This window comes from Gadus morhua, chromosome 9 (genome assembly GCF_902167405.1).
Source record: "Gadus morhua chromosome 9, gadMor3.0, whole genome shotgun sequence".
Lineage (NCBI taxonomy): Eukaryota > Metazoa > Chordata > Actinopteri > Gadiformes > Gadidae > Gadus > Gadus morhua.
In genome coordinates, this window is record NC_044056.1 from 17,611,418 (window position 1) to 17,634,905 (window position 23,488).

Genomic DNA, 23,488 nt, shown 5'->3' on the forward strand with positions numbered 1-23,488 from the left:
ATCAACGATAGAAAAATTTGTATTCTTACATTATACCTAGACATTCTCTGATTATACTACATTTTGGTGTTAGACTTGGTTGTAGGCAGGGCCGGTGTACACCGAATTCTGCGACCCACCGAAAAGTGTGACCCCAGGGGGCGCTGTTGCATATGTTCTGCTTGAAGTGTAGACGGGCATGACAAAAACATACATAAAACATAAGATCTCCCCCCAACCATTTACCTTTTTATTAAAGGTGCTTAATAAATACATTTGATTGATTTGATTAGCATTTTACAGACCCATACAATGGATAGGGCGTTTAGTACGGTCCTTCACCGTTGCTTCTTTACCCATAAAAAGCTACAGTCAGTGTTAAATTATGCCGATTTAATTAATGTTAGTATCAAGAAAAGAAATACCCACCGGAGATCTTATGTTTTATTTGTGTTTTTGATATAATGCACACGTGCATTTCACCTTGAATGGTTTTGCTGTTGTTCTTGTTGTTTATAGCCCGCCGAAATCGGTGTTCGGCATAGGTGACCCGAGGCGATCGCCTAGGGCTGCAAATGTGTTGGGGGCGCCCTCTGGTGGCGCCCTTAATTAATTAATAAAAAAATACGAAACAAGCGAAATGAAACCAAACATGTTCCAAAATGGAACGGTGAAGGAAGGAGGTGCGGGATTATTTGTTAGGGCGCATTGTGTGATTACCATTTTGTGATACGGTCTATTATATTGTTTTCTGTTTCTGTTTTCCACATTGTTTTGCAAAAATACGAAACAAGCGAAATGAAACCAAACATGTTCCAAAATGGAACGGAGAAGGAAGGAGGTGCGGGATTGTTAGGGCGCATTGTGTGATTACCATTTTGTGACACGGTCTATTACATTGTTTTCTGTTTCTGTTTTCCACATTGTTTCAATGAACCAAACAATCCATCTGGTGGGACTGAAATGTGCCTTAATTGTGGTTGAACATTAGGAAATGACACTTTTCTTTTACATTTCTTACGAATTACTCGAATTATTTCACACATTCCAGCCTCCTTCTCAGAAAACTGCCACTCAATGCACTTTGTTTAGAACCCACTGTAATGCATTGGAAACTCAAGCTTATACGGTGGACTCTCTTTAACAGAAGATTATTAAAAATTATAAATAGCTACAGATTCCAATCTATGCTATAGGTCATAGCACTAAGCTTGACTCTAAGAAACTATGAATGCACAAGCTCTACTGTTACAAAGAAGCCTTTACGATTCCAATTTGGAAAGGAGTTATTTCTCTGTTTCCTGGATGACTCATCTATTTGACAAAGCCCCTCTTGAGAATGTGGGCTAGCCCAGGCAAGATAATTTAGGTTAATTAGAGGGTCCACTAAAGGCTGAGTGCACAGAATTGTTTTTTAGACCACGTAGGACTGCTGCTTTTAATGGGGTGACAATAGCTATAGGAGGATTGATTCTTATTCGCTTTCTCATAGGCTATATCGAAATCTTGATGAAAACGATATATAAATATATGTTTTGTTGTTTTTTCTCCTTTGGTTGAGTGAATGTATTTTAAAGAATAAAACCACAATACATATTTTTTTAACCTTTTGGTCTAGAAGACAGATAGATAGATAATAGATAATTCCATATTGCCTGAAAAGTTAATACCAAAAATGTTCTAGCTTTAAGGCCAAGTCCTCAGTCAACTCTTCCAAATTAATATTTGCATGACAGGGCCTCGTTTCCGTATAACGATGGATCCACACTCGTACGATCATTCTCATGATGGATCCTGCGAACCATCGTACATTTCTTTGGAGCGTTTCCCGAAACTCACTGCACTCACGACGTTCGTAGGAATATAACTGTCCACTGACACGGTGTTGAAATGGGTTCGGAGGGGGGGACGCAGGAATGTCACAGGAAAATGGGGTTCAAAATGGTTAAAATATCTCCCCATCAAGGCCAACAGCAGAGAAGCCTACGAAAAGGATAGACTGCCATTATCCTTCTAAAGCTCAACAGGTTTGAATAGAAAAGAAAAAACAGCAATCGCAAACTACAACCAAAAATACATTCAGATCTTCAGTTTACTTAGTTTAGACCTAGTCTCACTCTTAGTTAATACCAATTCTCTGACCTGGTGAACCAGTCTCCAAACTGATTGTTTTGTAAATTAACGTGACTATAAATACAGATGTTCAAAAAAGTCAACAGAAAACATTATTCTTAATACAATTTACTATCCACCCTCATATACACGCACAAACAAACAAGCACCCAGTGTCTGGTATGCCAGTGGGATGACCTCTGTTTGTGTTGTCCACAGCTACATTTCATTGAACGCCTACAGTGCTTTATGGCAAACAATCGCAACAAAAACGCCTGCAGAAATTCTCCGACACCCGCTGGTCTCAGCATGATTTGTGTACAGTAGGCTATGTCTTCTGTTATTGATCAATATGAGGATATTTTAACATTTTACCTCCCACACAAGAACATTGGAATCATTGGATTTTATTATATGCCTTGTGAGAGGGTTGCCTTGTGACGTGGCGTTTGATCGGTACATTTCGGCTGCGCATGTATTTTTGTCTCTGTCTTTGCTGTATAAATCTAAAGGTAGGCCACGAGTAATATATTGGCAGGAACCACTGTTTTGGAGACATTGCGAATTTGCGCCAGCTGGACATTCCTTGGTATTGGATGTGTTTTAATAAAACACATCCAATACACGTAATGACGGCTGGTGACGCCATTGAGGCTATAGTAGGCTATTGATGCTCTATAGCAGTGTTTCCCAAACTTTTTTTCTGGGGACCCATTTTATTTCAATTACAAACCATCGCGACCAAATTCACAATAGGTCTTATCTATCAAATCGTGAGAAGAACAAATTTGTGCATAAATGAACATTCCTGAACTTTTTTACTGCCAATTGCGCATCCCCTTATATATGAACTTAAACCAGCCATTTCGAAGAGATAAATCACAACTTTGTTTCATGCACTTGTTATTGTAAACATAATGCACGTATTAAATACTCTGCCCTAAATGAGACCAAATAAAAGCATTTAGGCGGATTTCGCATCTCCTTGTTTTAGCTCATTGTTGTTATTTCCTCTCACGATGTACATTAGCCTTTCAACTAGGTTTAATGTTATAAGTTAAAATTATCAGAACAATGCAAACATTTAGTACTATCAAAAACATGCTTGTTGTTGAAAGTTTTTTTTTTTTAAATATATTTGGCGACCCTATTCAAATCTCCCGCGACCCACATGTGGGTCGCGACCCAGTCTTTGGGAAAGACTGCATAGCACTCTACGAGTACCCCTGGAGTCCTCGTTAGCAAACCTCTCAACTTTTCTGCTCTTTTAAAATCTGCTCGGAAGTGCGTGCGGGGAGCTCTCACTCCCGTGGAATGCAGAGCCCACTTTGCTGGTTCCCCTGAAGCTTCTGCTGGCCTCCTGGCATGTTAGCGGTAAAAAATAGGAAATGTCTCACAAAACATCTGATAGACACAGCGGTTGTATTGTGGTGCTTTTATTACGTGATTTCATATAATTGATAGGCTATACCCTTCTTTATCAATGTTAATTATATACCATGTGATTGCATCAAAGTAGGCTACTTTAATGCAAAAGCAGCTGTATCGTGAGCCAATATTGATTTTGAATTATACAAATAAAAATTATGCAATGCTATTGCTTGGACAGTGAATGCGGTCCTATATTTGTATCCTTGAGATTACATGATGCTCATTTTTCATTTTGTACCATTGTGTGACATTGGAGGTTTTCTTCAACATTGCTGTATTTATTGTTGTATAACCTGTTGTGCAATGCAACTTTTTTTTTATCATTTAAGAGTAGGCCTATGCTTTGACAATACACAATCACTATCATATTCACAGCATTGACTACCTATCCTGATTTCTTGATTCATTCAATGAAGGCATGTTTTTTTATGCCTACACTATATGCATTGATAGATTTTAGTATTTTTTTTTAAGTAGAGCGAGTGACAATTTTCAGGTAAACTAATGTATAATATATATCCTGAATGTAAAGCGAGCCGATTTGGGTATTCCGTTTTAAGAACGATATAAATTGTACAGAAAATGCTTATCAGTGATGGATTATCACTGCTCAAATAATTGTGAGAATGTGAAATTTGAGTATGATGAAAAAAGGCAAAAGTTATTTGTGATGATTTATTACGCAAAGCAAAACCGCCCATTTTTCAACAAATCTTCTTGCAAAGTGCATAATTTTCCCTCTGTAAGTGTATATTTGTAGCGTACTATATATTTATACATTAAAGCTGCTTTCATATCAATCTATTACAGTACCAGTTAGAATAGGTTCAATCAGTTTATATGGATTCGAAAGTTACAATACGATTTATGCTTGTATAAGAGTAACGAATCAAATCACATGTCCCATAGAATGCCAAGACATCTTTTCTGAATGTGGCGCTCAACATCATAAACAATTGCAGTGACAGTTTTAGTAAAAAAACAACATGATTAAGGTTTGCAATATTCTGATCTGAAAGGTGCATACCATTTGAAAGTACATTTCAATTTCTTTATAGCAATATATATGGATATTTGAAAACTACAAAACTTGAAAACTGACATGGATATGAAATAGAATTTATCTGGAAATCAACAGCGATTTAAAAATTATGTTTGAAACATTGTTCAAATATCAAGTTAACAATATTCATGTGGAATGCAGACAAGAAAATAAAAAAACATTATCTTAAGAAAATGATGGATAAAAGGTGTAACGTCACAAATAAAGAATACGTCAGTTGCCGGAAAGCTACGTTGCTATAGCCTTGTGTGCTAAGTGCCACGTGTGCGAAGTGCCACTGCTCTACGTGGACGGGCTGACGGGGCAGTGGACCAGTGATGGGTACACACTCTACACACCTCTAGGCCTATCCCTCAATGCCTTCCCATTCACAAGTACTTACTATGTATCCAAAACCATCCAACAGGTCTGACAGAACACATACATTCAATTTTAAAGACACAAAATTATGATAAATGGGATAAACCACCACAGCAAAAAAAATAACATGAAAAAACAAAACGTAGTTTTGTGTTATGCTTGAAGGTAAGGGTCACTTCTTATGTATTGGGTATATGTACATGTAACAGAGAGCTGCCCCACATGCTAGCTCTGCGGCCCAGCATGCATCTGAAGCATGTGAGCATGTGTCCTAAACAATATGGGTATATGTAACACACATACCCAAACTAACACAGTGACATGTTCAATGTCCTTGGGAAGACGATAAAACAGTAACAGGGTTTGTGATGTTTCAAATATGCATTAGTCCCATGCTCAGACAATGTTGCCCATGACATAAGTTTAAAGTAAACCTATACCATATATTTGTCCAGGATGTATATTCATAGAATTAATGTACCTCATGATATTGTTTATGTCCTTTTTCCTTTTTATGCAGGTTGCTCTTCATTTCCCTAATGAAACCATTATATAAGCTGTGCATGATTAGTTTTGTCCTTGTTTGATAAGATTTCTGCAATGCACTTATAACATAGAGCATATGGTAAACTAGCTTGTTTTAATTCCATTAATAACCGTAGCAAATAAAACTGCTACAAATTGATTCCGGACCTTAAAACACTGCATCATATCAAAAACCATGCTGTGTCATAGCATATTTTCAGCTACCTCTTAAATACACCACTGCATGTTGGTCCAAATAATTTCAATGATAAAGAACTACAAAATGTGAGAAACCTTGAAGATCACTTAATATTCACAGAAGGGTTAAGATGCCGATTGTGTAAACAGGATGTTAAATTTAGGCTACAGTAGTAAAGAAACACGTTTTGACACAATTATAATCAGCCCAAGGATGGCGACGATTAAAATTAGCGATCAACTTAATTCACATGACAGGAAAATCCAGCATTCAACTGTATACCCTCAATTGCCCTGACCTGACCTGCCTAACTTAGTCAGAGTCAAGAGAAATACTGACGTATGCAGTAGGACTACACAGCTGGTAGTGTATGCACTCATTCAAGGTATTAATTAAGTCAGAATTAAACCTTGTTTGGTGAAAATCTGCCTTTCAATAATAGAGGGCTCAACCAGGTAACTGGCACATATATAGATGTATATATATATATATATATATATATATATATATATAATATATGAAGTTAGTTCCTTGTTACTTTAGTAAGCAAGGCTCTACCGCAAATGGTTCATGGCTCGGTTCTTTACCACAGTATCATTTCCATATGGTAATGATAGATAGCTACACATTGATACAATGTTAACATTTACAACAGGGAATGTACCGGCACATGTAACAGAGAGCTGCCCCACATGCTAGCTCTGCGGCCCAGCATGCATCTGAAGCATGTGAGCATGTGTCCTAAACAATAGCAGAAGACAACCGCATTCCTCTGGTCTATCATGAAAGCTAGCATAAGATGTTTTTTATCAGGGTTTTTTGCCGGACCACCGGAATTTGCTGCACTGCGTTTTACTTTAGTTTCAGGAAGCGGGATTGTGCAATGCCTTGTCCCCCAGCTAGGGGGTAGGTGACAGCACCAGCCTCCTCCAGCACAATCACTGGAGGAGTTGGTGAGTTGCCTCTAGTTGCTGCCTCCCCAAATCTTCTTCTGCTCGAAGAAGGCATCAAATCTGGCCAAAGCATACTCCTGCAATGCATTGAAATATACAGTTTGTGAGTGTTTTACGATGACAATTGCAATCATCATATTCTTTTACCCTAACCATCAGGATATTTGATATTCAAAGAAATACAACAAATACAAAAATGTAAACAACCAAAAAACATGGTATCTTACCATGTATCCAAACTCAATGGTGGAGATTCTGGACTGGATGAAAGCCCACAACCCCCAGAAGAAGTGAGACGCCAAGGCGAACCTAGGGTACAAACACAAACAAGCTCTCTAAACAGTCTCATGGTACAACGGAACTCCCAACCTAACAACAGTGTCATAGACTTTTCACCGGTGTTTTTTGTGTAAAATTAATACAATAATAAAAAACAAAAACGTAGAAGCTAAGTAAGTCTAGCCTACAATATTGTGTGTCTAATATTCAATTAGCCTACCAAGATAAAGTCTTGCTGGTTTTAAATACTTATTCATAGAATAATAAGTAGGAATATGGAAAATAAGTGCCCTTCTTCCATTCCAAGTAGCCTACTAGTGTACCTATTCTAATTTAAAGTCTGCCAGAGATTCCGCCAAAGTACTAATATGGAAAGTCAGTTTAACCTGCATTTTAAACAGTTTATAAAGCTTCAATGTCTAGGCAGTGTTTGTAGCTTCTATTTACTGGAAGGATACACTATATCAGTGATGTTTATTTAATATCCATTAGGAACATTCAGAAATGTGAGACGGATCGGGGTTGATTGCATTATAGCTGGTCTGTGGATATTCTCTATGGCAGTGTTTCTCAACTGGTCCGTCGTGACCTAAAAGTGAGTAGCGACCCACAAGTTGGTTGCAGACTTGTTCTGAATCTTAGTGTGTGGTAAAACCAAATTAATAAAAAGAAATGTTTTTACTGCTTTCTTTTTTTTTTATTGCTAGAGTTATGTGCTTTGAACGCAGTGGACCTTTAAAGAAAGTCACCATGACATTGTGTATGTGTGTTTACTTGCCCATTTTTGAGAAATCTATTTGAAAATCTATTATTTCGAATTGTTAAAAAGTGGGTCGCGACTTAATGACCATTGGAACCTGTTGTTCCCAAGGCCAGACCAGTTGAGAACCACAGCTTTACAGAGGGAAGCGCTGCTGCCCGGCAGCTTCTCTTAGCCCTGTCTCATTCGACAGATATACGCTGCTAGACACTCTGGACTTTTACTGTTGTATACGGTTGATTGCGTCTATACTTCCCCGCGTTAGATCATTGTCATTCGGAGTGTGAATATCTGTTGATTATGAAATATATACCTTAAAACAATGTTACTTTGCTATTGAAATGTGTCATTCTTCTTAACAGCACCACAGCATCTCTACACTGCTATGTATTTCACTTTCAGCTTTGATATCGGGACGTTCCGGGCGGGCTGTACAGTTTTAAAACCCGTCAAGCCTGATGGAACTCGCCCTACCCATGGCAGCCACTTATCGTTGGCATAGGAACCTATTTCAGTCCCAAAAACAATGCATTTTTTAAAGAGGATTGTCTGTCATTATGACGGTCTTGAATAATCCATAACACCATGATGCAGCTGTCTCTTGTTTTGTGACATCAATGATGTTTTATGTGAAATGTAATTATGTATTGTCTGTGTATTATTTTTGTTTTATGTTATGTATTCATGTAAAGTATGTTATTTCTGTTATCACTTTGTGTTCTTCTTGTTTTATGTTATGTATTCATGTAATGTATGTCATGTCTGTTATCATTTTGTGTACTTCCACCTGGTATTTGTCACACTGAAATTTGATAGACCCCAGGAAGAATAGCTGCTGCTTTGCAAAAGCTAATGGGGATCCAAATAAAAACAAACAAACAAACAAACAAACAAACAAACACAGGACAGGGCTGGGGATCCGTCCCGCGACCTCTGCTCACCTGTTGACCTCCACGTAGAGCTCCTCCATCACTTTCTCCCGAGCCGCGTCGTGCAGGTCGCTGAATCTGCCATCTGACTCCCTCATGTAGCTCTCAATGAAATGCAGCTGTGGACAACACAAACAGCGTTCATCCCACTGGCAAACCAGACACTGTGTGCTTGTTTGTTTGTGCGTGTGTATGAGGGTGGATAGTAAATTGTATTATGAATAATGTTCTCTGTTGACTTTTTTGAACATCGGTATTTATAGTCACGTTAATTTACAAAACAATCCGTTTGGAGACTGGTTCACCAGGTCAGAGAATTGGTATTAACTAAGAGTGAGACTAGGTCTAAACTAAGTAAACTGAAGATCTGAATGTATTTTTGGTTGTAGTTTGCGATGGCTGTGTTTTCTTTTCTATTCAAACCTGCTGAGCTTTAGAAGGATAATTCCCAGCATTCACTTTGAAGAAGGGAAACTTGTCACAGTTGTAGTCGTACATCCACTCACAGAAATGGTTTGCAATGTCAAATCCCCTGCAATGCAAAAGAGAGGGCAAGGGTTGAAAAATATGAAAGGCGTTTCACACGGAATTGGACATTAGCGTTACCTTTATTTGCATTCCATAGGAAAACTGGTATTTAAAATACAGGAAGGGCCTGAAAGAAGCAAAGAAAATTGGTGTGGGTGTGGTTGGGAAGGTGTGTGTGTGTGTGTGTGTGTGGGTGTGCGTGTGTGTTTGCGTATGCACGCATGTGAGGGGGGAGGTGGATGTTGGAAAGCCAAGGACAACGTGAGCTATATTTTCCCATAACAAAGACGAACCAAAGCATAACCCTCTTGCAATAAAGACCACCAACATGAATGGACGTGTTTGTGAATACGCAGGAGTAGAACAAAATACTTCTTTAGCTGGGTGAATAAAGGCTGAACTTAAACAGATATTTTTTTGTTGAGCTTTGACTGATTGAAAGATCGACCGGGGGATAGGTCTTCATACATCCCCTCATTTTCCATTTCCAATCTCCTCAGCCAGATCCCAGTTACATAACAGCCCCCCATGATTGTTTAAACACAGGGAAGGGGCTGTGAATTATGTATGCCTATGGGAAACAGGGCCTTCTGCTGGCCCCATTGTTAGCCTCTTTTCACTATCTCTTGTTGTGGCTCAGTATCTAGGTAACGCTGACTCTCTTCGCTCTCTCTCTCTCTCTCCCTCCCTCTCTTTCTAGTCTATTATTTCTCATTGAAAGAGTAAGTCAGATCAAAATTTATATTTTAGTATTGTTGCAATTGTATTTTGTAGCAATTTTCACAAACAATCTAGAAATAGAGCTTATGGGGAATGGGCCGAAAGAAAAGCAAAAAAAAGCAACAGAAAAGGACATCAGGGGCCATGGTACACACATACAGGGAGACCACACACACACACAAACACCCAAACCAACAGATAATGCAGGCCTGAGTGGTCACAACATTCTGCCTTAACAAGGCAACTCTGTCAGGGATTCCAGGAGAAATGCACATTTCCATGCTTTTACTCAGCAAAGGACAGATTTTGGACACTTTGGTATTGTTAAAGGGTAGGTGACTAATCATACAGTACAGTTTGTTCTCTGGAGGGTCCACAATTATACTGTATATGAGAACTGTACAAAGTCTAACAATAAAGGGTAGAAGATACTTGTGCTGAAGGTTGACGCATCAACAAAGGGTCGTTGTTTGGTTCAATACTAGTCTTTGAGGTCTCTAGAGATGACAGTGATGATCTCCAGAGCTCTATTTCCTTTAATTGGTTTGGTTTTAGGGACTATTTATAATATTACAATAACATTAGGAACTATCCTGAGCATTACATTATTTTTTCATTTTATAGAAGATTTTAATATCTGTTAATGCATATTAAGCTGCCAATCCGGACAAAAAAGCGCTATATCAATTTAATGTTTTATTTTTGGCATTAGTAGTCTAATCTCACCTTAACTAACACATTAACTGCGGGAAACCCTGGTAGCAGTAGTATTAGTACTAGCCGTTGTTATAGTGGAAGCGCTACCTGTAATTGTAGCTGCTGTATTCAAAGTCAATGAGCATCAACTTCTGGTCCACTGATGTATTCAGCAGTAGAATATTACCTGAACGAACAAGAGGTTTACACGTTAAACATTACACAAGATAGTGAAATAACATTAGGAAATGCCGGTAACAAAGTAGTATTCAGTCACTCCTTCTGTAAAATAGCATTTACTGAAATGCAGTGATACAACATCCACACTATACGATATACTAAATATAATACATAGAATAGATACAAATACATTTGACTAAATGATGTAGCATGCAGTGAAAGTCAATGCACGTTCTGCATGTGTATTATATGTATTTATAGCATGGTCTGGGGGAATACTCGAATTTGATTGGCTGCAGGGTGTGCATTAACCCATGCTCTCGTGTACGGACACCTGCTAAGTAGTTCCCGTCAAATTGTCTGTTCAGCCTTCCAAACGAGAGCTAGTAACTTGTGAAAAATGTATTAAACTGTAATCAGAAAACGCGGCTATATGCTAGACCCTATAATATCTGTGGTATTAAGGCTGAGACGAATTTCAAATTATAAATATGTACACTTTATGATGAAAGTATAGACCGTCGCGATTCCCATTGAAACGAATGGTGCGATGATTCAGTCTTCCAAACGAGAGCTGGTAAATTGTGAAAAATGAATTAAACTGTAATCAGACAACGCGGTTATATGCTTTAGACCACTTAGTCACTGTGTATCTGTGGTATAAAGGCTGGGACGAATTTCGAATTATAAATATGAACAATGCATAACGTTAGCTCTCTGGCTCATAGCTGAGCAGACTGGAATACCTCCCGTTTCCAAGTCGTAGCTAAGGTCCGTCCTATTTACTGGAGGAGTGAACCACGTTTTCGTTGCATAAGAACCTTACGGGAGGGTAATGATTTTTCCAGGTATTAGTCAAACCCTCAGGCGTTAGCAGGGGGGCAAAGTTATGGCTTGTGAAAAACTTTATATTTGGATTGTAAAACGCATGAAAATATAAATAAATGGTCTTATTTTATTTTCTTTTGCAAGTGACCGTGGTATAAGCGGGATAATGCCCTTCGAGGTGTCCATTATCAGTAATTAATTGTCACCTCGTCAGGCATTATCCCTTACATATATCACGGTTTCACACCACTTTACAGCTTAGCCGGCCACCTAAGCAACACAAGCCTGCCGCCTTAACTACGTCGTCAAAAAGAATAATAAAAAGAATAATAATAATTCTTTAGTCTTTAAAATAATTACTTTCGTTTTTAATATTTGAAAAGTTCAAATTGGACAAACTCTTTGACTGTTCTTGTTTCAGCTGTTATTTTGACAAAGTTGTTGGCACTTGTTTTTAAATATTTGTATAGTTAACATTGCACAAAATATTTGACTAATTACTTGTCATACAGCACCAAGTTAAAGTGGAGCATGGTGTGGTAATGTAATATATATAAAAATACCTACATACACACACATATATATATATATATATTTAACTGAGTTGACTGCGGTGGATCTCCTACCTTCTTGGCAGTCGTTGTGGCAGAACACTACAGGGGAGTTGGTGGATTCAAGTAGTGACCTGTGCACAAACACACAAAAACAAATAGGTGGAAAAAGGTCAAAGGGACAGGTCAAAAGGTGCTGTGACGCGTTCGTGCTCAGTGTAGCTTCCGGGTAGGTCAGTGTTTTCCGAAACGGAAACAAACACCAAGGTTTTTGTACACACAAAGTGAAAGCTTTACTGCCGCAGATGAACAACTTTTGACAATCATTCCAATGTAGTAGTGAGTACTTCAATACCTTAACCTTTACCCAACCTTTAACCTACCGAAACAAGCTACCACCCGCCCGGAAAACCTATTCGTATTTTTCAAGAAAACCACATTCACCATAAAAACTCATTGGTGAATTATGGTGATTGCCACGTTTCATATCGTTGGCATGTATGTATTTATGAAAGCACATTGAAAGATTAAGTGGAGAATCAGTATTTGTGTGCGAGTGTGCATTCATACTTGAGATCCTCCATCTCCTGAGGCAAGTTGTAGCTGGCCAGGCGGTTGAAGAGGCACAGGTGCGATTCCCTGGTGACGGCCATCCTCATGATCTGGTTCAGGTACCTGGTGGTTCATCATGTTTCAATCAGTAACACACTAACACAACCATCCTTTTTTGCTCAAAGTACAACAACATAATAAAAGCTAAAAACAAAGTCCTAAGGAACAACCGAGGAGTAACTGTAACGGCTTACTTTTCCATCGTCCCAAAAAGCCACTTTGGCTCCTTGTTGAATGGCATCCGCATGGCATGAAACGCGGCCATCTTCTGGGCCACCTCAGCTGAGATGTTGGGATCTCCCAGCTCACAAGTCTCAAGTTTACGACTCTAATGTTCATGGAGAGATTGGAGAGAGAATAAAAAACCAAACCACCCTTGGACAGCTTATGCTTTTTTCTTTGCAGGTCTAATTTGTAAATCAAAATATTTATTTTGGTTATAGACAGGTTATAAATGATTTGTACACACACCTTAATCAGTTCAAATTAGAGAAATACTCCTCAAGGTTAACAGTTGATACATCATCATATGCTATTGCGGAAATTCATACGTTATTGTTGACATTCAAACGCTATTTCTGACATTCATATACCGGTACTATGGGTGGCATTCATATGCTATGAGTGACATTCATATGTTATTACTGACATTTGTATGCTATAGGTGACATTCATATGCTATGTGTGACAATCTTATGATATTGGAAAAAAAACATATGCTATGTTTGACATTCTGGGTCCGGATCAGCAATATATAGAAGGGGAATTTGATAACGTTCAGCCACTGAGGAGTAGATGTTCTATGGTTTAATTAATTTCCCCTAAACACCAATCACTGATCACATTGTTGATCTGTAGAGAAACAGGTAGCACAAAGACACACATACAAACAAGCCTGTTAACCCATGAGACATATCGTAAGCAGGATCCTTACCCGGCTGAAGATGATGTCATATAGCTAATACCATAACATTGTACATTGTGTGTGTCTGTATGTGTAGGGGGGTGGGGGTTGCATAAGAAGATCTAGACATAATCAAGTACCAGAAGACAGACAAACGTTGTATGCAATGTAAACTGTAAACCTACCGGGACATACTGCTCAAGGCGACCTGTGGGGAAGATTCCATAGAGTTTGGGACCCAACTCTCTCTCCGCCAAGATGGCAAACATGACACTCTCCAGCACCATGGCCTCAGCCCCCTGATGAAAAACACACAAACACACACACAATGAGTTTAAGTCTATCAAAGGGACGATTGTCTAGGGAACTGTCGTAAGCCCTAAAGGTGGCAAGAAGATATGGAAAATAATGTTGGGTGTGTCTGTCACAACCTTTTTAGTGCCGTACATTGGAGTTGCTCTCTTCCCTTGTCCTCGCTCAATCATGCATACTTTTTTCTCACAAAGGAACTACACCAACAGGATAAGGCAGGTGTTATTAAATCCTACCATCCCCTGAAGTGGGAAAATTGCCTGCCTTGCAGGGATTCAAGTATTCGAGAGACACAGTTTCAAGTCTCTGCGTACTGTTATCTTGGCTGCGAGCCAGGGAATGCGCCGCATGCTGGCAGTACTCCAGGAAGCTAGCTCTGGGAGGGAAACAATGGCTTAGCGGCCCACTAGCTCTGTGCTCCCGGCCATCCTTTCAAACATGCCTCCAAGAGACCGGTTCCACTGTGGAGCGGAACAGATGTGTAAACCCTTCTGCAGGACGAAAGTTAAAGTTAAAATAAACTTTAACTTCAGTAGCAAACAGTGTCGGTCACATTGAATACACGGTCTGGGATGATTCAAATGGTTCATTTAGAAGTCATCTTGTGTACCAGACATATATATATAAACATACAGTGTATACATGTATATAATATACATATATATATATATATTATGTATCTACATATAATAATGCATCACATGTTTTGCATACAGTCAGTCATATATTATCATAATTGCCTAATAATATGTTTGTATCTTAATCCTTCATAGGTTTGATACAAAAGTCACTGTGTATAATCTACCCAGCCTCTTTCTGTTTTAAACCACTGTTATTGATGTATGCAACGTCACTTAGCCAAACGTTAGAAATTAACCCCCCCCCCCCCCCCCAAGAAAGTGGTTTGTGGGCTCCACACAGGAAGCGCATTTACTCTGTGTTGCAATGTTGTAAACTGAACCTGCTCCCTACAGTTAACTTAAGAAACTCTGACCTACTTGGCTTGCGTTGTCTTGCTCCTTGCATCCAGGTATTAGTATTATCATTTAAAAGTCAATCATCTACCAATAAATGGTCTAGAGGACATCTGCTCTTGTGCTCCCTCAATCTATTTAGTATCACAACCTGATGATGGCACAAAGTCACACAGTAGTTAGCTTGTTTGCTCTGAGCTCTACCGAGCAAGTGAATACTGTGACGCTTGATTGTGAAAGGAAATAATGCAAAAACTATAACAATGGCTGTCTGATGAGCTCATCGCTCACATGATATGGCCGTGCAAGTCACCGCTCACAATAACTGCGGGTTAAGGATCACATGTTTTGGAGAAAAAAAATAATGACTCTTCTTTTCAGTGAATGGACAAAAGCTTTCTGGAGGTATTCAAAATGATGTGCTGTGCATGCAAAGTCTGATTAACAAACACTTAGCACTTCAAATGTTCAAATACAGTATCATTCTAGCAACATAGCAAGTGGATTTTATTTTATTTTAAGTTTTAGAGATTGAGATTTGCATTGTTAACATTCAAAACTGGGGAGAAAAAAAGGCTGATCTGAAGTTCGGTAATTCCAGAAAGTTTTCTAAAACTACAGCTGCCTCTTGAGTTCACACAACAAAGCCAGGGAACCAAAGCCGGCCTTGGTAATCTGACCCATATGGGCTATAAGAAGGAAGAAAAAAAAGGAACCGTTGAGACTGTAGGGGCCTTGAAACATGATTTGAGAACCATCATTAACAGTATTACCATGAGTTACTTACTTGGAGGCTTTCTTTGTTTGACCGTTGGGAATCACCTTTATTACAGGACATCTATGAACAAAGTAAAAGGGGAAAAGCTATCGATAAATAAAGTGATCTATTATATAATATTTTAAAAAAATACTAACAATTCCTGCTGTATAACTCAACTGAATGAGATTATCAAACATATCAGGGGGAAAATACATTTTTGGTCAAGGACCGCCTTGCTAACTGTGCAGTGCAACAGTTAGAAAGAGGGAGCGAAGGTGCAAGAGAGGTAGTGAGATAGAAATATACAGGCAGACAGAGGGATACATTTCAGAAACAGCTTATTATTATTTACTTATTATTTTGTATACAAAGATATAAAAGATGTGATTTCTGCAAAGAACTGGCAGAAATTTTGATCATAACTATATATATATAAATATATATAAATATAGCTTTTTATAGGTTGTTGTTTTTTGTGTTTTTTTACAAACCTAATACTAGTCAGCCAAGAGTGGCCATCTTTGTTGCAATGTTGGTTGCAGTTCCCTTTATTGCAGTTGGTTCCTCCATTTTGAGGATCAAATCTCATTGTTGTTTAAACGTTTGTTGCTTAAAGATAACCATTGTTCATTATCATATTTGAACATATTTTCCAGAGAGTGTCATTGTGAACACATCCCTCTTTCAAACATCTCTAAGGTATTCTTTATTGTTTAATCTCATCCGCAGGGTTTACAGAGGCTGTCTAAGATTACGAGAGATGGCAGCCGTTACCTTGGTGTAGGATACGCGGTGGTTCTCCGACCCCTAGCAATAAAATCAAACTGCTCTTACGTCCACTAGCAATTAGGGTAGACTTTAGGACGTAACAGGAGCTTGGGTGTTTGCAGTACTACCAAATAAACCACATTGCACTTTCTTAAAATATAAGGTAAACAGTTAATGTTTACCAAACCCCATTTATATATTTATTTTATTTTCGACTTTAAAGGGACTTTATTTGTGGTTTGTTTGCCAAAACCGTCACAGCATGCAGAATATAGCAAGAGAATAAACAAACGCTCTAGCTGAGCTCTTCAACATATCATCATGGGACCATCGGCTGACACAGAATGTGCCGCTGTTGATAGTCTACAATTGTTGACATTTGTGAAATAGTTGTTTTTTACAGGTTTGGTGAGAAGGTTACAAAGTCCTTCTTCAGTCCCTCAGTAGTCGCTAGCAGACATAACTCAATTGTGATTTGCTAACTCTTAAGCAGGTGTTTTTAGCAAAAGCTCGTCATAATCAGTTAGACGTGGTGTGACTCTAGGGCCTATCGGATTGGAGCTCTGAACACTCTGGCCACGTCTTCTCCTGAGATAAAAAATGGTGTGTCAGCATTGTGCATCACAAGCGTATTCACTTCAAGAGGAAATTATATGTCTATATTGTCAAAATAAAAGATATGGGAATTACTATCACTCTAGATAAAAAAGGAGGAATATCTCCGTCCTCAAGACCGTCTCAGCTTTCTCAGCATTTCATGTGGCTAATTCTTTCTGGGATTATTATTTTACATTTAGCTGAGCCCTCTAGCCACGGGTTCAGGTCAAGAAAACAGACGGGAGAGGTCGTTTAGCACGCACATTATTTCACTATTCTGTGTTTGCGTTCCCAGAAGGATGCCTCCGGTTATGTTTTCGATATTATGTTATGCTACCCCCGTTATAAAAGGCTGAGATTTCATGAATCTCATACTGTACCGTGTTGGATTGGTGGGTTCACCTGGGAACAAGAGTGCTCAAGGCACGCTCCTTTGGGAAGCCTACGGCAAAGAACACATGCATGTACAGCCATAGGGGTACATCACTGCACACAACAATGGCCAACATGCGTGCACACTTATGTGTGTACGCTCACAGTCACTTATATACATACCTACAGCACCACACACAAAATAATGCTGACACCCGCACTTTCTTGCATGAGCACGCACACCATAATCAAACACACACACACACACACACACACACACACACACACACACACACACACACACACACACACACACACACACACACACACACACACACACACACACACACACACACACAAACAAACTACAACAACTACAACTTCTGGTGATGTGATTTCAACATCACACAGGAATTATGCAATTGTATTTGTTTATTTGGACTTCTCTGGTAAGAAATAAATACCTTTACCCCCAGTTCAGTTCATTGTACTTTCTGATTTCGGAAGTATTTTAGGTTGTTTAAACATCTTGCTTTAGTAAGGATGACAGTCAAATGATAGATATTTAAGGTTATTATTTGTTGGCAAGGAATATACCTTTCAACTAGGTATGTTGTCTTAAAACCAACTTTCGATCAAATACAGACACGCAAAACATTTCCAACATTATAAACATTAAACACTGTCATGTTAAAGTGTATGAGAAGCAGGCTACATTGAAATTAGACAATTTAACACGTTAAACGTACGCATGACATTTTCCATTCTCGAAACACACCTGCAAAATGGCCCCATAGAGGCGCAGAAGAACGCTTCTTGGTTCATCCCCAACACTGTCCAGACGGTCAGGGAGCGCACAGAGGAAGAGCTTGTTGCTCAGACCACCCCTGGTGGACACATGAGAAGGAAGTCAGAGACGAAGAGAATGGTGATTTCCCAAACAAATGAATCGTCATTTGAATGATCGAATACTATATTCATTTCATGTAAAAACGTAAAAAGCCTAACTTGGGTTTACATTGTTTACCCGCAAAACGCATAAGCTATTCCTATCTAAAGCTTCTCTGGGAATAATTACAGGCTTAGGGTGTGTAACGGAAAGATAAGCTTATTTGAAGGCCTATTACGTAAATAAATAAATAATTAAATACATACATAACTAAACAGCCGAAACAGATAATAATAATAGTAAACGGTCTACAACAGTGATGCACATTGTTCAGATTATTTTGGGCAAATAAATAGGCGTACCTTATGATGGTGATTTCGAAATCGTCCTCAGATACCGACCTCCATGCTCCGTGTAGAAAATCTTTGCACCAGAGATACGCCTTGCGTTTGGTCTCTGAATCAGGCTGGTCTTGGCGGATAATAACCTCTTTACAGTTTTCCTCGGATTCTGGTTGGACATGCAAGGCACTTTCGGTGACCAGAAGACCCAGGGACATTGAAGGAGAGGAAGAAACCCCGTTTATGAATTTTGTCTTCATTTCCAACGAAATAAATTGACTCCCTGAATGGATAAAATGAATGGGCTATTTATGGAGGCGATCGTCTAGCGTTTTTATATGCGTAACGGGCAGCAGATCTCCTGAAAGAATAATGTAGAACACCGAGAATTAATAATTTTATTTGAACTGGCGATGTTTATCTCTATAAGCGGTCAAGTTTTAGTCAGAACAATCCAAAGAAGCTTCTAGCTAGAATGACTGAGACTCCGCGCAGACGTCGTTTTTCAAGCAGGTTAGTGTTTTCGTCACCCGGCCACGCCCTTTCCATTCTCTCATTGGTTGGCGAAAGGCACAGCCCAGACACAGCCCAGCGGGCTCTAAACACCCAACTCATGGGCCAAAACAAAACGAGGTCACTGTCTCCCATACACCGTGTTTCCATCACGTACACTTGGATCCTCTCTTCTTTCTTCTTGACAGAAGGCACGTTTGGATATATGCAAAGACTGTTTTAAATATCTCAGTTCTTCATAGAGTTAGGACAAACATTTCCCTCAAACTATGCCGGTTATTTTATAAGTATAGAATCTGTATTCTAAAGTACACGCATCTAACAACGCATATCTCTTACGCCCCCTGCTGGTATGAACACTATGGCACCGTTATCCCCCTTTAACACCGCCCAACAATGGTTCAACACGGGCCAAAACAAGCATGTCGGCGCAAGTTGATGACGCATCATTCGAGAAAAAACATAAACAGAGCTCAGCTGTTAGCTTAGTCTGTAGCCTGTATGCGGTTAAATATTGTCATTTTCGTTCCGAAGTGACCTCAAATCTTTTAATAAGCCACCGTACTATCATTATCTGACCATGTGTGACATTTACAAAAAATGTCTAATTCGTACTCCCAGTCCAACGGATATCCGATTACGGTTTTGTTAGCTTGTTTGACTAACTCGTATTTTATTTCTTCAAAAGGTAATGCTATATATTTATTTTCTCCGCGGACAGCATATTTGGCCGTCTTAATTAAATAACAAGTCAATAGTGGTAACTAAACGATCTTAAAATGCCCACATCATTTTAACAATTATAGTGTGCTTGGTTTTCTTAATTTTGACTGTTGCGTTACCAAATGTGGTTCAAAGTGAATAGCATGTTATACCCAGTGCTGAAGATAACATGAATACACTTTATTCCTTGACTTTTTTTTCTTATCAAGATCCAACAAAACTTGACACAAATATGGCAAAACAACACCATAACACTTCAAGGTGCAGAATTTGACTTCCAATGGCCACCAATATTCAATCTTCATCAACTACTAATATGTCCCCACGGAAGAGGTCCCTGGTTTCTCTAAACAGCAGAAGGAAAACTGTGGAGGACTTCTTCCCGTTTAACTTGTTACCTGTGGAGTGCCAGTTGCACGTACTGTCCTTCCTGAATGAGGTGGACAAGTGCAGCTGTGCACTGGTCTGCTCTAGTTGGAGTTGTCTCGTCCGTTCATGGAAGTTGTGGAGGGTGGCTGACTATCGCCGTGGGATCATGCATCTGGGCCAGGTGGGGCTGCTGGTTTCAAACCGAGAGTTTGAGCGGTGGAAAGCCTGGGTTCACCATTACACTCACCACCTCATCTCCCGTCATGCCAGCCTGTTGACCCTGAAGGCCAGCTTTGACGTTGGGGACAGGTGCAACAAATGGGGAGAGCTGTTGAGTCACCTGCTGGATAGTGTCCACTGCATAGACCTTGGCCACCTTGACCTCAACTGGACCTTCACACTGTTTGAACCACTGGACCTCAGGATCCACTCCAGTTCAAGCTCCCACCAGGAGAGCAGCTCGCACCAGGAAAGCATTTGCAAGATGGATCAGGTAACAGCGACGTTGTGTGAACGCATGCCTAGTGAAATATAAAATTAGCTAGGTGTCTATTGACATTAGACTCTCTAAATACATGTAAAAGAAACTTATAAATGACTTATTACTGCATTCTAAAGTGTTACCATTTTTTTAATTGGTCTAGTGGGGTAATTTGTTAGGTAGCGAGATACAATGAAATCAATAACTTAATTTTGACCGCGTGAGCACAGTGGTATGGGTACGTGGATGTGGGCTTGATGAGGACCTGGATACCTCAACCTCTCTATTATCGGATTGTTCTAGAAGACAATGTCAGGTCTTCTGCCCAAAAGTAATGACATGGCTTGTGCAACAGTGTAGTCATCCTAAACTCTCCAACCAATCAGCAAGGGGTCAAAGTCCTCGGGTATATTTTCAGTTTCAGCATTGACTGTGATGATGTCAACGTTGCCCTACATGAGTCATACATTTCTTGGATAAACAAAAGATAATGTGGTTTTTCTTGTGATTGATTGCCAGGTGTCCAGTTTCCAGGAGCTTTTGGCCAAGCTTACCAAATGCTGCCCCCGCATCTCCAAGATGAAGATGCATTTCGACTGGTCCGACCTCTCCGTCTCGCTGCTCACACAGTTTCAGCGCCTGCGCGTCCTTGAACTCAAGTACTTCTGGGTCTTCAAAGGGGTCCCTCCATCCACACTGCAGACGCTGACCGACTCCCTGCCCAGCCTGAGATCCCTGACCTTACACATCCTGGTGCCCCTCAGGAACCTGGGCATCTCGTACACGCTCGAGTCCCCCTGCCTGGAGTTCCTGGATGTGTCTCCAAGCCGGGGTCTGGTCTTCTCACGCCTGAAGCTCCCGGCGTTGCGGGAATTTCGGGCCAGGAAGATTGTCCGCGGGATCACGCTGGACCGCAGGACCCGGCTGAGGATCCAGAGCCGCTGGCCGTGTCTGTACCACGTCCTGCGGGACGGGGCGCCCAAACTCCAGGCGCTCAACAATGAGAAACTTGTTCCCACTTGGAGAGAAGATAGCTACAGTGAGCTTTCTGCCATTCTGCAGCAGTCCTGCTACTGTGTGCAGCATCTGGACAGCTGGCTCTGGTGATACTGTGGAACCTACGACACTGAAACCAGTAGTTTTAGCTTTCTTATGAACATCTTGATGATGTTCTGGTCAGCCAGTCCTAGTGTTTTTTCTTTTTGATCAAGCATACAATTTTAACTTGAATGAATCAAAAGTAAACTTAAAAGTTCTGCATCGATACAAGCAGAGTTGGATAAACGGATCAGAGTGAATAGTAATTTCCCTTCATGATATTTTCAATTAATTTGAATGTGGAGTTGTGTGTTGAGTTACCTTTAAGCTGTTTTTATTTTTTTTTATTCTAAATACATATCAATGAACCATAGTAGCCTTTCTTTTAACATTTTATGTTTAGGATATTCTTTCCCCCCACATGATACCATTGTGTGTTAGCTTTTCCTTTAGGTCCACATAGAGTGTAAAAATGTGCAGCCTTCTGCGCGACTTTGGTGCGAACAAAGAGATTAATGTGCAAGAAGAAGACTAAATATGTTTGTTTTTGATTAACTTCCGCCTTTAAAAAATGTATGAATTAATAAATGAGTGAGAATGTGGAGTGCAGTGCACTTTTCACATTTTCGTCATTATTGTAGTACAATAATATCAGAAGGTTTCTCACAGAAATATGAGTTGTTTCGGCAAGCTAACCCTCATTATCAATGAACAGGGAAAGTTACTCCATCGTCTCAAACAGTCCAAGATTTGAAACGAAGGAAGGGCCATGAAAGTCCATTCCTTAGAGCTAAGCTTTTGTGGTTTTAATCACAACAGGAAATGTGACTCCTGACTGACTGGTCCTTGTGTTTCACTATGCATTTTTTCTTATATTGCTATTATTGTATGCTGTACAACATGAACTATGGTTATTATCTCAAGGAATATAATGACCACTTATGTGTGAACACTTAATATATTCCATAGTATTACTTAGCAGCTGTTAGGGTTCATAAGGATTGCTGTCTCAATTTAACTTATTAAAATGAATCACTTTGACCTCAATTTAGATAATCTAAGGATCCAATGATTGGTTTACTGATTAAAACAATCGATTAAGGTTATATTAAATCACAACAACACTCGGCTCACAATATTGTATTCGCCATGACTGAAAAATCTACTTTATTCAAATTTTTCGAGTATTTTTGCTGCCACAACGACCAAGTCGTAGTTTGGGCTGTTATTCTTATTTTTCCTTATTTTAATCCTCATTTGTTTGCCTCTGCACTATGAATAGCATCTTGCTATTTTACTTTCTACCAACAGAGGTCATTGTTGCAAACGTGGAGTTCTGTCCCCAACATTTATTCCGTCTACAGCTTTGTTTACATTTGCACTGGCCATCATCATTTTGTCTTGGACCAGGGAATTCTGACAATGATTGCCTTTGACTTTATGTGGAAACGGTTCAAATATTTGTGTGAAGGTATTTATGCTAGTTAAAATATAGAAACTCATGACAATTTGGGTTTTATAATAAAAAAAGGAGTAAAAGATGTGTGTTTGTGTGTTTTAAGATGTGTTGCAGAAAGTCTGTTAAGTAACCAACAATGAAGATGTCTTAACTGATTTCCCTCCCTGATTAGTTTTAACACCGTTATACCCCTTGGGAAAATAAGTGAATGAAACAAATTGAAAATCAAGCTCTTACCTCATTGAATTGACTCACTCTAGAACTATAATGTTTGTGTGGTGCA

At 39.4% G+C, this 23,488-nt stretch overlaps 2 protein-coding genes across 3 annotated transcripts; one reads left to right on the forward strand and one right to left on the reverse strand.

Moving 5' to 3' along the window:
* Positions 1 to 4,183: 4,183 nt before the first annotated feature.
* On the reverse strand, positions 4,184 to 19,115 carry chka (choline kinase alpha). Of its 2 annotated transcripts, XM_030366400.1 has the most exons (12): positions 18,644 to 19,115; positions 18,171 to 18,279; positions 15,683 to 15,733; positions 13,795 to 13,908; positions 12,900 to 13,033; positions 12,664 to 12,768; positions 12,169 to 12,227; positions 10,643 to 10,721; positions 9,014 to 9,122; positions 8,603 to 8,709; positions 6,850 to 6,931; positions 4,184 to 6,699 (listed from the first exon to the last, which is right to left on the reverse strand). In XM_030366400.1, exons 1-12 carry the CDS (start codon positions 18,880 to 18,882, stop codon positions 6,634 to 6,636), a joined length of 1,254 nt encoding a protein of 417 aa, XP_030222260.1. In that variant the 5' UTR covers positions 18,883 to 19,115; the 3' UTR covers positions 4,184 to 6,633. The 2 variants fall into 2 exon arrangements, with proteins under 2 accessions (XP_030222260.1, XP_030222261.1); XM_030366401.1 differs by lacking the exon at positions 15,683 to 15,733.
* A 429-nt stretch (positions 19,116 to 19,544) lies between these two features.
* On the forward strand, positions 19,545 to 23,287 carry si:dkey-12e7.1 (F-box protein). Its single transcript, XM_030366402.1, has 3 exons — positions 19,545 to 19,823; positions 20,068 to 20,720; positions 21,228 to 23,287. Exons 2-3 carry the CDS (start codon positions 20,139 to 20,141, stop codon positions 21,813 to 21,815), a joined length of 1,170 nt encoding a protein of 389 aa, XP_030222262.1. The 5' UTR covers positions 19,545 to 19,823; positions 20,068 to 20,138; the 3' UTR covers positions 21,816 to 23,287.
* The last annotated feature ends 201 nt before the right edge of the window (positions 23,288 to 23,488 follow it).